Source organism: Theobroma cacao, chromosome 8, assembly GCF_000208745.1.
Source record: "Theobroma cacao cultivar B97-61/B2 chromosome 8, Criollo_cocoa_genome_V2, whole genome shotgun sequence".
Lineage (NCBI taxonomy): Eukaryota > Viridiplantae > Streptophyta > Magnoliopsida > Malvales > Malvaceae > Theobroma > Theobroma cacao.
Window position 1 is genome coordinate 2,667,508 of NC_030857.1, and position 14,503 is coordinate 2,682,010.

Genomic DNA, 14,503 nt, shown 5'->3' on the forward strand with positions numbered 1-14,503 from the left:
ACATTATCTCTTTGTATTAGTATTACTATTTATAAATTTCATAAACCAATCACATTTAATAATCATCCTCTATCTATAGAACTTATAAAATAAGTGAATATGATGAAAAACCAAACTAAGTTGATATATAATGGTGACACATTTTTATTAAATCTTTAATTATATTTTTATCTCGAGATGTAGATTATTATAATTAAATAATCTCTTACTCATATCTTCGGATTTGATTAGAAAAATTAATACTCTACATCATTTGAAAGTTTGGGAACATCAACTATTTAATGTGTATGTCTCTTAGCTTACTGAATGATAATTATACCTTACCTTTGCCATAAAAAAGGTCCTCGTAGCAATTTTTGTGATTTTGAGGGGGGAAAAAAAACCAGTTCTCCCCCGGCCACGGTCCGCAAATTCACGGAGTCGAGTATTCAACCAATGGATAGAAGTCAAATAATCCAACGGCACAGGATTAATCATAAAAGGAAGAAAGGGCCCTGATTTATTCATAACTAGCGATGGAATTCTCCGAAGTTGTCCTTACTATATGTAGAGAATTACAAATATACCCTGATGATTTGATTATGAAATTTTATATACAACTTGAATTTGGTCGAGCACTAGGGTTTTAGGATTTGTACGAGAAGCATAGCGGGCGAGCGAGCAAGAAAGGAGGAAAAACAACAGAGAAAAGGAAAGAAGGGAGGGAAACAATGAGCCGGAGCTTGGGCATACCGGTGAAGCTGCTACACGAGGCGTCGGGTCACGTGGTAACGGTGGAGCTCAAGAGCGGAGAGCTTTACAGAGGAAGCATGGTCGAATGCGAAGATAACTGGAATTGCCAGCTCGAGAACATCACCTACACTGCTAAAGTACCTCTCTATTTCCGACTTTCCCCCCTTTTTCTCTATCTTTAACTGCTGAGTAATGAGTTTGATTTGTCCAATTCTTCTTGGATCCGAGGAATTTAGGGTTTATGGTTCATGCGCAGTTAGTGATAAACCCTAACATGCTTCAATATTTGATGTTATAGTTTAGGCAGTGGATGCCGGAACTTTGGACTTAAGTTTATGAACGGGCTAATAGGAGAGAAAGGAAGAGATGGATGGGGTTTAGTGTTTGAATTTCAGGATATGACTCAGCAATCACTCGCCGCTATATCTGAATTTGTTCTTGGTTTGGATGTTTTATTTATTGTTGTGTCTTCCTAGTTAGGTTATATGTATTTTTGTGTCTATTCCAATCAAATTTAGGCCTGAAACCACAATTTACTACAAATGTCAGGTACAGACCCTAGTCGATGAAGTATTTCTCAGACTTATTGTATCATGATTCTTTATTTAATATATCTAATTTCCTCGCCATTAAAAGATGAGAAATCAGAATGCCACTCAGTTTTGTATTTTCTGATTTTATTTCTGAGAAAATTCCTTCTGATATTAAGTGAATATTCCTCTCATCCCCATTTTAAGAAGTAGATATGTTTTTGAAAAGCATGCTCAGTTCCCTTTTGGCTCTAGCTTCTCTGTCTTTCCTCTCATTTACTTGCAGTTGTAACTGATTTTAAGATGATTGGTTTGGCTTGGCTTCAGGATGGAAAGGTATCACTGCTTGAGCATGTTTTCATTCGAGGCAGTAAAGTCAGGTATTGCGTCTCTCTTTCCACCCTGTCTCCTTATTTTTAATGGGGTTGATAGGTGGTACTTATTTGCTGGTAGTAGGGTGTGGTTATGTTTAGATCAGACATTCTTTGTTTGTATGTTGAAAGATTGTATTGTTTTGACAGGTTTATGGTCATACCTGACATGTTGAAGAATGCTCCTATGTTTAAGCGTCTGGATGCTAAAATCAAAGTATGTATCTTTTTGCAAGTTATCAGTTTCGTAGATTATGCACTTGTTAGACAATGTCTGACTTCCTTTCGTAACTTCTTGAAGGGTAAGAGCTCATCTTTAGGAGTTGGCAGAGGTAGAGCTGTTGCAATGCGAGCTAAAGTAAGTTCACCTATCCTGTAATTAAGATGGAACCCAAAGAATGTTGCTTTTGTTTGCTTATTTATTTATGCCCTTAACTTGTTTGTGAGCATCGGTTCCTAATTTTTAAATTCATTTTTTTGTTTTACAGGCTCAAGCTGCTGGCCGGGGCACAACAGCCGGTAGAGGTGGTGTGCCATCTGTTCGTAGGTAACTTTGTCTTGTCAAATGGTTTCTAGTATCTTATGTCAGGAGCAGCATTCATCATTGTAGGCCACCTGAGAGGCCTTGAGTTTAGTAACCGAGCTTGTAGTCCTCATATTTGATGTAAAAGGTTCGACTCTTTTGTTATGTTGAGGAAAAAGAAATTAGATGGAGGTGAAGTTATTTGGCCTGGATCCAAGGGACTGCTTAGTTTATGAATTCATGTATTGAAATGACAAAATGATCTTATTATTTCTACTGGCCTTTTATTCATGATGCACGTACTTTGTGGGAACATGATAAGCATGCGCTTATGATCCTAGAACTAATAGTTTGGTTTTTTTGAATTTTATACCTGTATTGCTGTTTTGTGTTTGTACGGAAATGCAAGTACACCTCCCACGCCATAGGCCGTTTGGAATCCGTATTCCTCTGTGCTCAACAGCCTTTTATATTCATTTGACATTGGTAAAGTTAACAATGATAACCGTAGTAGTCTTAAACCTACACAAACTTACAGAACTGTACCTCAGACGGGTATGATCCTAGGTTACATCATTGGTGTTTTTGTATTCAGTTTGTAGATGCATTTGCCTTGTGCATAGAAGGTATGGGAGTTATGGTCCTGTGGACAGTGACCAACACGTATATTCTTGAGCTAAATAAGTTATACTAAATAATTCAGGGTCGCTAACTTATCTTCTTTTAAGGGGTGAGACCGAGATTATAGAGCAATCAAGTTTTTCATCTAAGCGGCATGAATTGGATGAGGCAAATTCTGTCCTCAACTTCATGAGTTTATTGATGACACTGTACATGGAGGTTAAACAAAATCAACTTGAAGGAAATGATACTAATCCTATTCAGCGGTAGTAACCATACAGCTCCAGGAAGCAAATGCAGAAGTTCCAGGGGTGAGAAGAATCTGTTGTTGGACCAGTAAGTAGAACCCTGAAGAATCTAAATGGAAGCAGAGCATTTGTTCCAGTTACAGGCCATGATGCAAACTGACCGGGCTTGCACATTGTTTGGTCATTCTCGTGTACTCTCAAATCTATCCAAGATCTTCCATCCACAGAACCCTGGAAAGTTGAGGAGTGTTACTTTAGAGTTTGCTTCCATTGTTAGAATTCACTAATTCCAGCACAAATATCTAAGAAACAATTAACTCAATATCTTCTTTACCTGAATTTTCCAACACCTTATGTAGGCCCTGGAGCCATCCTGTCTCAATGTGTAGTAGTTGCAAATAAGCTGCATTAATCACATTTGCTCATCAGAAGACTGGTATCAGATTTCACTGAAAGTAACACTTAAACTGAAATTTTTAATACAGCTTAGGACAGAACGAAATTATACTCAAACATGCTATGACTGGAAGAGACAAGCAGACATGAAAACTCAATTGCACCTGAAACTTCTTTGCTACTGAAGTCAGACCATATTTTCTTCCAAAGACACTTGAAAGTTGGATGCATATGATGCTAACATCATTTATGGTTATCGACAACTAATTTAACCAAATTAAAGTTTCATTAGTATAAGAAGGTAGCAGGGAGTCCTGAGCAGATACCTGATGATCTTGGCCAATGTCAATCATCCACCATGCACAGATACGTCCGCCTTCCATACGAGGCCCAGCAAAACATGTTCCCTGAAATGGGACATCATTTGATTGTCACTTAGTTCAGCTAATAATGCATTAGACTTTAGATATATTTTATAGAACTTTGAAAGGTTTCGATTCATCATACCTGGTAAGTTCTTGATACCAAAACCTTGGGATCAGTGTATCTTGAAGTGGGGCTACTAGCTGTAATAGCAATTCTCTGAAGCATGTAGTTAAAGGGGGGTAAGGAAAAGGTAATTGGATTATGAATGAATAAAGAGAGAGGATTGAGAATTTCACCTTAGACAGTACAGGGTTAACCCATGGATGTTCCCCATATGATGTCCCAGCAAAGTACAGAATTCCATTGCTATCCCCATCACATATATACTGGAGCTCCTTATAACTAGAACGTCTATGTTGAAATTTTACACTAAACCAAGACAAAACAATGTTAGCCAATTCATTGCTCAAGAACATTGCACATCTTTGGAAATGCATTTCAAGCAGAATGCAGATATATCTAAAAGATCTTCCATTAAATAAGTCTAGCATCATTCGGCAAGATCTAGATTAGCTCTTTTAGACGAAAAAAATGAAAGATGACAAAGGAACTGCCCTGATGGTCAGAGCAGTATTTGTATCAATGATGAGAGGTTAAAGGCAAGCAAGCTAAACCCTAAGAAAGCGAGGAGATTATGGAGGGCTTGGTTTCTCTTCACTACAAGTATCGGATTTTCAATTTTAACAGCCATTTTCTAAGTAGTGAAAATGACATTTCAATTCAGAATGCAAGCCCCTTACGAGCAAGATATCAAGATGTATAAGCGCAAAAGAACAAACACTTACTTCTGGTCATTTCCATGTATCGTCACTGTGCATTCTTTATAATTAATGGCTTCCGTAACCTATTTCATTAACATAAAGACATTAGTGTTGCACGAAACAATAAGTAATCTGTGTTCAAACACATTTCCAAAAGGTTTCTTGAAGAGAAACAACAAACTTACAAGATCACCAAAAGCAGAAATGTGCCTGCTTAGACTGGTATTTTCCAACTGCAACATCATTGAAAAAAATAGACGTTGATAGTTGGACTATAGTCCTTTTGTTAGCATTCTGCTTGATAGATATCTGTATATGCAGGGATTTCTTACCTTCTTAATCAGGGGATATGGCAATAAAGAAAACCGCACTGATGGAAGCAAGTCATCAACTGACTGAAGCCTTTCCTTGAACAGACTTTCTGAAGTTGAATTTATCATTAGCTCATTCACCAACTCCCACCCACACAATTTCTCTGCTTTCATGCACCACATCAAAATTGCATCGAGAACTCTTTCTTCGGATGTTACTGTTAGATCTGGATGCTGCGAGAAATTCATAATTTATCATAAGAGATAAGAAAACTTATCATGCGGGACACTTCATATGTAACTCTAAATCTAAATTATAACTTGCATAAACCAACCAAAAGATAGGTCTGATTTATGATTGCCCCAAATCCAGCAATCAAATAAGCGAAAGAACCATTGACCAGCAATATAGATAACTTCAGCATACATCTTTAAGTTTCTCCATCTCTATCTATATAACTGATTTGCCACTTTGGTCCAATTTATTAAATAAAAAAACACTAGAATGTAGCAGCATAAACCACTGCTCATCACTGAACAGCTTCTCACTATTCAAGTTGGAAGTTATACTATTCGCATAGAGCACTTGAGCCCCATCCTAGTTAAGAATTATTGGAGAATTTGTGGTTTTAAAACGAGAACACACTGTAGTGTAGTTATACTACCATCCACTCAGTTATTACCCCCAAAACAAGTTAGCCAAATAAGCATATGAATTTGACAAGTGGAAACCCACCTGAATAATATTCCTAAAAGTTGTCTCGTCTAAAGAGATGAAATCAAGGCTTGCAGTTGTGCAGTAGTCAAAGTGCATTGCAAATTTCCTTTCACAAGTTTCTTCGATAAGTTTACATGATGGGATTGATGCAACCACTTGGAGGATTGGACAGACAGAGCCCTGCAACAAAGTTCAACAGTTAGCTTCACAAGCAACAGCCCAATTACTTTGCCAAATTTGTCTGCTTCCTCGTCCATTAAACTTGTGCATAATAGAAAAACTCTTGTTGTATGACCCTCTTCCACTAGGAGAACTCCATCCCTGCATGTAATATGTACACGAAAGGTATCAATATTTAAAATTCATTATTATAAAAGGGGTCTCTTCTTTTGTTTTCAGAACTCCGATACCGCAAGTCACTTCCCCGTTCTTTTAATTCTATTCATACAAAAATCATAATGAGACAGTGGCGACAAAAATATATGCATGGCTCGAACAAAAACCACCAAATCAAATAATTTCAAAAGCTATAGATTACTAAAACTACCTCTGAGAGGCATTCTAAAAGCATTTTGCAGCATTCCTGATGAAGAAGAGAGATTCCAAATTTGTCAGACAATAGAAGAAGCTGGAGTAACAAGGTACCAAAGTCCTCAGTATCCTCAATACGGAGCTCCCCACTGTACATGAATTCAAGCATAGCCTTCAATGCTTCTGAAGACACATCTTTTAAACAGACCTCAGGCGTGTTGCTCTCACACATTCCATTTGTGAACATCTGCATGACAACTGATTATATTAGAGGCAAATCTTGTCGACACAACCAAACTGAGAACCAAAAAATTGATGAAATTGAAGAGAAGACATGAGCCCCCAATAATAACTTCCTTTTATACATAAACTTGAAGCTATTTGAACTATGGCAAAGCAGAAAAAGCCAAACAAGAAAAATTCTTTAACCAATAACTTCAACCTTAAATAAATAATAATGAAAAGAAACAGATCCTAGTACAAGTTCAGTCAAGTTTTGATAATATATTCAATTTGAAACTAAAATTTATTTCATTTAATAGACTTCAATTTCTTGTGGTGAGATCTCATAGCTGCAGAAGAGAATTGTCTATAGTTTTAATTTTTGTTGTACAATTTTCTACAGCATAATCCATAGGAGGCATGAGGTGCTCACCTTTGCAAATGGGACACTATAGAAGCCAAGAATAACTTTATGAGCCCGAGCAATGAGACCTTGACCTTCAATGTAAATGTTAATGTCACTGTACTCGCCTGTTGAATGCAATTGTTGGAGCCTCTGCATGTTTATCGGGTGCCCTGAGGAGAAGGTTCCCCCAGAATGGGGCTGAGAACTTGCATATGATAACTCCACATTCTTTCCTGAGTCAAACAACTTTTTATTTACTTTAAACCGCTCCATTGCTTCCTCACATTGCTTCACTAATGGCATCACTTCAAACTGTAAGCTCAGAGCCCACAAGGGCCAAAGTTGTGCCTCTGAAATCTATGTCAAACAGAAGCAAGAAATCAGAAAAACTGTGACAAGAGAAACTAGAATAAATCTTTTGAACTGATAGTGAATGCCAATAACAGTGGACTCCATAGAGGAAAAAATAAAAGATACCTGTGTTTGGCCTGCATATACATATTGAAGAAGCGCATGAAGAATTGGATAAGCTACATGCTGTAGCTGAACTACATCTCCATCTGATGAGCTCAGAGAAAAGTTTCCAGATGCTTGCAATATAACCTTATGAGCAGGGACAGCCCTTTCCTCCTCACCAACAATGAAGAACATATCAGATAATTCCCAACTCTCAAGAAAATTTTCAAGTCCCCACTTCTCATAGCCCATTTTTTCATTTTCCAACTCCTCATCACCATCATCCTCGCCATTATATTCACCACAATCCACTTGCTTCCACAGCAACAAATGATTTTGCATCAAGGGCAACACATTAACATTTCTATAGCCTACATGTTTATCCCAGCTACTAAGGCCAACATACTGAACACTACAATTTGGATTTGAATCTAGCCACTGGAACACAAGATTCTGAAAAGGGTATCTTCCTTTACCGATACTAATCAATCCATCATAGATACTAATCCAATAACTCTGAAATGCTGAAGAACAACATAGGCCAACACCTGCTGCATCAACCACAGTTTTCCCATCCACCTCAATTTTCAATCTACGATTCCGATGGCTACCAATGATTACAGTATAATGAGGACTGTTATCCCTCTTATAATGGTAGTGTTGACTTCCTACATTCTCCCTAAACACCACTGTAACATCATTGTGTGCAAACGCATCAAATGCTACACACCCTCTGCCAGCTTCCCGGAATTTCAAATCCTTTCTCCAAGCACACTCAAAAGGAGCTACCGTGAGGAACTTTTTTTCTTTCTTTTCCATAATCTTTCCTAATAGAAAACCAAAACTTTTCACTCACTTGAAACTCAAGCTAATAAATCAGCCGTATTTATAGGAACCTGAGAGAGTGAGGGAGATATCACCACCTTCTTTTTATCTGACAAAAATACAAAAAAGGAGAAGCTTACATCAAAGCAAGAAAATAACAATCTTAGGTTGTAATTAATCAAACTAAAGCACATTAGAATACAAATTCGAGACTTGAATTCCTCCAAAAAAGATGCTGACAATTAATAAACTTTGGGGGTTAAAAGTTAAAACTAAATCAGTGAAGGTTCAACCATCCCTATCGGAGAGGTACCCAGAAACTGCTGGAATCGTCCAACTTGACAAAAAATCCAAAGCCACCAGCTGCTTTTAGGTCGCAATCAATCCTACACCACATACTTATCCAAGTATAAGACCAATACGCAAAAATATCTCCACAGATAACCTTAAAAATAAGCCCACCCACGAAAGTCCAAAGAACAGACAAATACAGGACATTATGAGATGGGAAGCGACGGTAACAGCTTTAGCTTTCAACAGAAAAATATCAGGTTTTTACAACGTATTCACGGTGGGTATTTTTTTTCTGTTATTTAATTTACCTGCAAGAATATTCGCAGGACCATAAAACGAAGGGAGATACTTTGGATCAAATGAAAATGAAAGCTGATCGTTTAAAGAATTCGTAGGGGGCTGTTCTTAATCTGGCAAGTTGGTCTTTTGAGGATCTGATCTTGTTTCCAAGGATTTGGAAATGAATTGAATTTATGGCTCAAATTTGGGGTTGGTGATGGATGTTGAAACGTGGCAAAGAGTGCGTGGCAGCTGTGGATGTTCTGTGACATCGACAACAAGATTTTTTTTATCTGTCTGTCTGCTGACGACGTCAGACCACATTAGGATCGTTGCTTTCTTTTTCACTTTTTTCTTTTCTCATTCGTTGTTTTCTGGTAGTGTAATAGATTTTATAGGTATAGTTTGTAGTTTCAATTTGTGGACCAATAAACTGTTTTCATCCAATTTTTTCCCACTTTTAATTTAATGTCACCTCTTTTGTTTAATCAGAAAGTATTTTGATTTTAATAAAAAACTACTCATTTTATGATAGATAAAAGGTATATAAATACGTTATTCAAATTGAAGCAAGGGAAGGTTACTAGCACTTTGAAGCATCTGGTTTTATGGATTAGTGTGTGGAAATCAATTTATAAAGCATCGGCATACAATTTCAAGTCCTTTGTAGTCTAGGTGGTTAGGATACTCGGCTCTCACCCGAGAGACCCGGGTTCAAGTCCCGGCAACGGAATATGTTTTTTTTATCAATTTTAATTTCCTTAGTGCAACATTTTGCTTTTGGAAAGTAGTTGTTTTCCAATATTTACAACTAAAAGAAATAAGTGAAACTAAAAAGCTGCTTTACCATCAAAAGAAATCCAACAAATGAAATATATATAGATTTGGATGGAACAGTTTTACAATTATTTTACTCTCCAGGTAGGAGAAAAAGAAACAAACATCCTCCTCCTGCTATGTTCAAATAAAATGTAAATCGAAAGGCAGAATTCAAAGGGCAAACACCAAGTCAGTATTTATATATCCCAGGGGCAACTTTGTGTTGCTCAATGGCATCCCTCCCCCCTCAGGTTCCTAGTTAGTAGGATTTGATCAATCATTGCCTTTTCAGCAGTGCTAGAATCTAGCCTCCAAGAGAAAAGTTGCTGGCTCAGTTTTTGCAGCATAACCATACTTAGATGTACTGTACTTCCTGTGTACACCTGTAAGTTTCCCTGTCCCGGCCTTCTGATGGAAAGTAACCATCATTCTTGAGCAATCCCTTCACAAACACAAGAAACAACAGTAAGTTTTAACTGGGAACAAAACATTTGCTGCTAAATTCAGCAGAACAAAGAAACTAAAAGACTTACGTAAGCTGCTCTTCCGAGTAGGCAGTATACCACTCACTGGTCTTGGTCCAATTCTTAGACCCACTAATAGTACACTGAGCAGTGAAAATAGCAGCAGCAGCTAATAAAGAAGGTGGAAACTTGAGCATTTCATATTCAACTAGGCAAAGCTCGATCATGAAGAACGACAGAAGCTCAAGCTGGTTCAAAGTCACAATTACCGTCATCTCAGATTCATTTAACAATATTGCTGGATAATAGAGACAAGATGGCAATGTTTTGTTGTCACAAACCTTCTTGTTAGATTGAGCGGCTTTGAGAAATCTCCTCATAAACACATACGGTGTAGGAAAAGATAGATTGAATTGTAAGGTATTGATCATCAGTTTCTCCTGCAAATCAAGAGGCAATACATGTCATTCCTATTTCTGATTGAGTGATGTTAAAAAAATATGGGTGAAATTATGAAAACTCAATGTTGAATTGCAAACCATATCAAGCACTTCTTTCCTGCTGTAGGCCTTGTCAGAAATCAGAATCAGATCCTCTACAACAGGAACAGAAACTTCTTCATATTTGCAGGCAAGAAGCATGGCTGTTACTCCAACCAGCTGAAGTTTCTTTCTCACTACTTGTTGAACTGCTAAAAATCTATCGATTAGATTTACTGTCAGATATAAGGTCTCCTCCATCAGTTCAAACTTGTAGTGAACCTGTCATTCCATAATGCTCATTAACGATGGATTTTCAATTACCAGGATTCTACCTAATTCACTTCCTAACCCAGATGCAAGTCAATCAATGCAACAGTTTGCATACCTCTATCAGCCAGTCAATAAGGATACCTCTCATCCTCTCGTTAATGTCACATTGCAGCGCCATATAATTTGGAGGAACACAACCAGTACACTGCAAAAATTACACATACAGGTTCAGAAAATCAACCCTCCAAAAGAATTGACGAATAAATGTTTGCAATTGAGCATCAATTAGCTAGAACTAAAAATATTGACTAGCAAAAAGAAGGCTTCATCTCTCCCTCTTTCTGTTCAAATAAAACAATGAAAATAGAAAGCTAGTCACCTCTGCTTTCCTGTAGAATTTGTATAAATCATCAATGTACTCAACAACTGCAAGGGGATTCTTTTTGTCACAAATATCAATGTCCAAAAAAGGCTCTTCATCCACGTCTTCCATCTCAACCTCCTCCTGCAGGGGAGACAAAGAATCAGTGCAATTCCGAAGAAAAGCATGAGATTGATTGATGGATGAGTTTACAGTAAAGGGGGGTGTCCTATACCATCCGGTCAATCTCCTCCAGCATAGCTTCTGTGTGTTGCACAAACATTGGCACATCGGAGTCACTACTTGCCTTAGGGTCGTCCACATCTATAATGGTGCAATCTTCAGATTCATTTGAAACTGGTACTGACTGGAGTGACTTCTTTACTTCCTGTTAATGTAATTAACCAATAATTTAATGTTACTGAATAATTGAGGATAACACCAAATTCTTTCATTGTAAAAAGCGGTACCTCAGGTTTGTTTTGCTGCTTGTTAGCCATCTGGGCAGCAAACTTTCTGAATAGAAAAAATCATAAGCAAACGGATCATGAAGAAGACATATTTTGGCATTCAAAGCAAACATCATAAAACTAAAGAAAAAAGTTACCGACCTAGTAATTGGTCTATGCGCAGGTATGGGTGGGATCTTATTACAGACTGCATTTCTTCTGAATTCAAAGAGAAAAAAAATGGAAAAAGAATATCAAAACTTTGACTTAATAATAAATCTTCAATTTCTTGCTGCTGAGAAAGAGAGAAATAGAAATCTATTTTTAAAAAATGAAGAAAAAAGTCTCTTTTTTGGACCCATAAATGCCAAGACAAACCCCACTCTTCATACACATAATTTATTCAATCTCATTCAGGAATCAGAAACAAAACCAACAATAGCTAACTCAAAAAGATCTACTTTCTTTTCTTTTCTTTTCTCAGCAACCAAACAGAGAGAGGATTTAAGACAGTACGCACTCAGATAAAGGTCTCTTGTTCACTGCACAAGGGTAAGATGGAGCTCCAATTACGTTCCGATTAATGGTGCTCAATGCTCTTCGATTCTGCCCAGTCGCCGCCACAAACTTCCCACCTTCTCTGGCACGCAAACCCCCTTTCATTGCAAATTACAAAGAAAAAACATTTCTTTAATACTTAAATTTCAAAAATTTATCTAAATATAAAAAGAGGGGTTACAGAGATGGGTTTGAATTAAGCACCTTGAAGATGTGAGGGTCCGATGACTCCAGGATTGTTCTCATCCGATCCAGCCATTTCTCCCGTATCTACAAACAACAGCTATAAACAATAAGAATCCACTTGATATAGACATCCCTGAACTTCAGACAAAGATCATCAAGACCGCCCTTCAATCAAAATTAAAAATGAAAAAAAAACCATTTTTTTTTAAATTTTTAAATTGAAAGAAATGGCAAAGACCCAATAAAGAAAGACGATCAACAGATCATTAAATTAGGATAATTTTCAAGAACCTTTCACAAAAGAGTTTCCCCGTTGATCTCTCCCCGCTCCCAGATTCCAAAACCCCGTTTCCTTGGATGTTTCACTTCACTGAAAAAGGAAATCGAACAGAGAGATTACTCAAGAGAATGACATTTGAGGCTTGAGCAGCGATCGAGTGATCTCTCTGTCTCCCTCTCTCTCTCTTTCTCTTCTTGTTCAGGCTTTTTGGGGGGTTTTGCACGGAAAAAGACGAAATTATGAAGGGAAAATTGAGACGCAAAGAGCGGATATATGTCCGCACATGGCCTTTCTTCATTTTTAAAACTAACGGCTAGTAAATCCTAGCCGTCCGATCTTATAGATGGAAAGTCGCGTTCTTCTGTGTGCGCTTAACGGTTACCTTACCATGTGCTTTCAAAATTTTCCTTTTTTATTTCTATTTTCTTTTCTAGTAGGAATAACATTTTCCCTTCTACCTAAAAAGCTACCCCTTTTTCGCTTGATTACTAGTCTTATTCAATTCTTACGGATAACATTACCACTGCTTGCTTTACCTTACTTCTCTATGACGTACCAGTAACATTCTGCCACGTTGCCTGGAAGTGTATATCAACAGTATTCTTCTCCACCGTTTGATGATTTGATTTTGTTATTATCAGGGCTACACTTCCTTCTATCCATGATGGGAAATCCATGATCATCAATCAGGGTCCAATCAAGCAACCCACAAAACCCTCCCACATGTTATTATAGAGTTGACTTCAGAGCTAAGCAGAGAATTCAGTTGAATTTGAAATAATCGATTCAATAAGTTTTGGTTCTCAAATTGATTAGAGAAATCGATTTTTTTTCAATTTATTTTATTGATTTTTTATATTCAAAATTTACTATTGAATCGATTGAACAAATCAATAATTAATAATATAATTTTTTATTATATATTTTAATATTTTAAAACAATAATATTTTTGTAAGTTAAATTTATTTATATTAAAATGTAGAGATAAGTAATCTTACTTATTTTTTTTTTTTAAATCGTTATTGTAAATATTGTTGAAAATTATTAAAAAAAGTGATGATAAATATTATAATCAACGGGTATTAATTGATTTCTATTATTTTATTTTTAAGATACATTTTGATTAATTTAATTATTTTTTGTGAAAATTTGGTTTGTTTGATTTTACAAATGCGAACCCATTCAATACACGTCGAAACAATAGTTGAATCAGACGGACAAGAGATAAAAAGAGTAGGAGATTTTGTATGTGATGAGAAACAGTGAAAAGGAAAGACTCGTGATTATGCTGAATGATTCGGTCTTCAATAATCTGAACAGTCATCCGACAATGAGGAGGGATGGCAGCCTGGCACTGGCAAATTTTAGCAGTCCAGTCCAGTGCTTATATTGTTTCACAAACAAATAAATAGAGATTTATTAATTATAAAATGGAAATAATCGAGAAAGCCGTTGGCCTTGCCCAAAACCCTACAAAAGTTTCCATTTAATGGGAGGGGTGAGCAATAATTTATATGCGCCTTAAGGAACTTCAACTTTGAATGATCAACCTTATTTTTATTTAAATTAATATTTAGGTAGTATTTGGTATTTTATAATATTATGTGATTATAGATAATGTAATTATAAATAATACAATTGTAAACAATGTGATTACAAAAAAAATAATATTACAGTGTTTTGTATACAAGTAAAATAATAATTAAAATACAAAAAAGTTAACATAACAGAGTTTGTTTACAAATATTTTATTAAGAATGTAATGTTAATTTTCAGAATTACCCTTATTTATTAAAATACAAGTTTAATATACTTGTATTTTTTATTGTTAATTTTTATATAATATCATCTCTTAAATATATTTTTATTGTCATATATTTTATATTTATTTGTTATTATAATTTTATTATAATTTTATTTTTATTTTTTTAATATAATTTTTATATTATATATTTTATTTTAATTTCTTTAACCTTATATTAT

The 14,503-nt window shown here is 36.0% G+C and overlaps 3 protein-coding genes and 1 non-coding gene across 4 annotated transcripts; 2 read left to right on the plus strand and 2 right to left on the minus strand.

Moving 5' to 3' along the window:
• LOC18591702 (small nuclear ribonucleoprotein SmD3b) lies at window positions 601-2,471 on the plus strand. The gene is made up of 5 exons (XM_007017966.2): window positions 601-869; window positions 1,590-1,642; window positions 1,784-1,850; window positions 1,935-1,991; window positions 2,122-2,471. Exons 1-5 carry the CDS (start codon window positions 711-713, stop codon window positions 2,182-2,184), a joined length of 399 nt encoding a protein of 132 aa, XP_007018028.1. The 5' UTR covers window positions 601-710; the 3' UTR covers window positions 2,185-2,471.
• On the minus strand, window positions 2,786-8,494 carry LOC18591701 (BTB/POZ domain-containing protein At2g30600). The gene is made up of 12 exons (XM_018125885.1): window positions 7,274-8,494; window positions 6,824-7,153; window positions 6,185-6,415; window positions 5,656-5,817; window positions 4,941-5,153; window positions 4,794-4,841; window positions 4,633-4,691; window positions 4,084-4,216; window positions 3,929-4,003; window positions 3,748-3,828; window positions 3,360-3,428; window positions 2,786-3,256 (listed from the first exon to the last, which is right to left on the minus strand). Exons 1-12 carry the CDS (start codon window positions 8,069-8,071, stop codon window positions 3,038-3,040), a joined length of 2,418 nt encoding a protein of 805 aa, XP_017981374.1. The 5' UTR covers window positions 8,072-8,494; the 3' UTR covers window positions 2,786-3,037.
• Window positions 9,311-9,383, plus strand: TRNAE-CUC. Its single transcript has one exon. It is a non-coding gene; the product is annotated as a tRNA-Glu (tRNA).
• LOC18591703 (cyclin-B2-4) lies at window positions 9,507-12,788 on the minus strand. Its single transcript, XM_007017968.2, has 12 exons — window positions 12,531-12,788; window positions 12,258-12,323; window positions 12,016-12,151; window positions 11,658-11,714; window positions 11,517-11,562; window positions 11,282-11,434; window positions 11,065-11,190; window positions 10,801-10,890; window positions 10,473-10,694; window positions 10,275-10,373; window positions 10,003-10,181; window positions 9,507-9,911 (listed from the first exon to the last, which is right to left on the minus strand). The coding sequence occupies exons 2-12, from the start codon at window positions 12,310-12,312 to the stop codon at window positions 9,767-9,769; spliced, it is 1,308 nt and encodes a 435-aa protein (XP_007018030.2). The 5' UTR covers window positions 12,313-12,323; window positions 12,531-12,788; the 3' UTR covers window positions 9,507-9,766.

Coding starts and splice junctions, on each gene's coding strand:
- LOC18591702 (XM_007017966.2), top strand. CDS start 711: ATGAGCCGGAGCTTGGGCATACCGGTGAAGCTGCTACACGAGGCGTCG. Junction 870..1,589: donor ACATCACCTACACTGCTAAA/GTACCTCTCTAT, acceptor GCTTGGCTTCAG/GATGGAAAGGTATCACTGCT. Junction 1,992..2,121: donor CTGTTGCAATGCGAGCTAAA/GTAAGTTCACCT, acceptor TTTGTTTTACAG/GCTCAAGCTGCTGGCCGGGG.
- LOC18591701 (XM_018125885.1), bottom strand. CDS start 8,071: ATGGAAAAGAAAGAAAAAAAGTTCCTCACGGTAGCTCCTTTTGAGTGT. Junction 4,004..4,083: donor TTAACCCTGTACTGTCTAAG/GTGAAATTCTCA, acceptor TACATGCTTCAG/AGAATTGCTATTACAGCTAG. Junction 3,429..3,747: donor ACATTGGCCAAGATCATCAG/GTATCTGCTCAG, acceptor TGATTAATGCAG/CTTATTTGCAACTACTACAC.
- LOC18591703 (XM_007017968.2), bottom strand. CDS start 12,312: ATGGCTGGATCGGATGAGAACAATCCTGGAGTCATCGGACCCTCACAT. Junction 10,891..11,064: donor AATTCTACAGGAAAGCAGAG/GTGACTAGCTTT, acceptor TAATTTTTGCAG/TGTACTGGTTGTGTTCCTCC. Junction 10,374..10,472: donor GGAAAGAAGTGCTTGATATG/GTTTGCAATTCA, acceptor CTTGATTTGCAG/GAGAAACTGATGATCAATAC.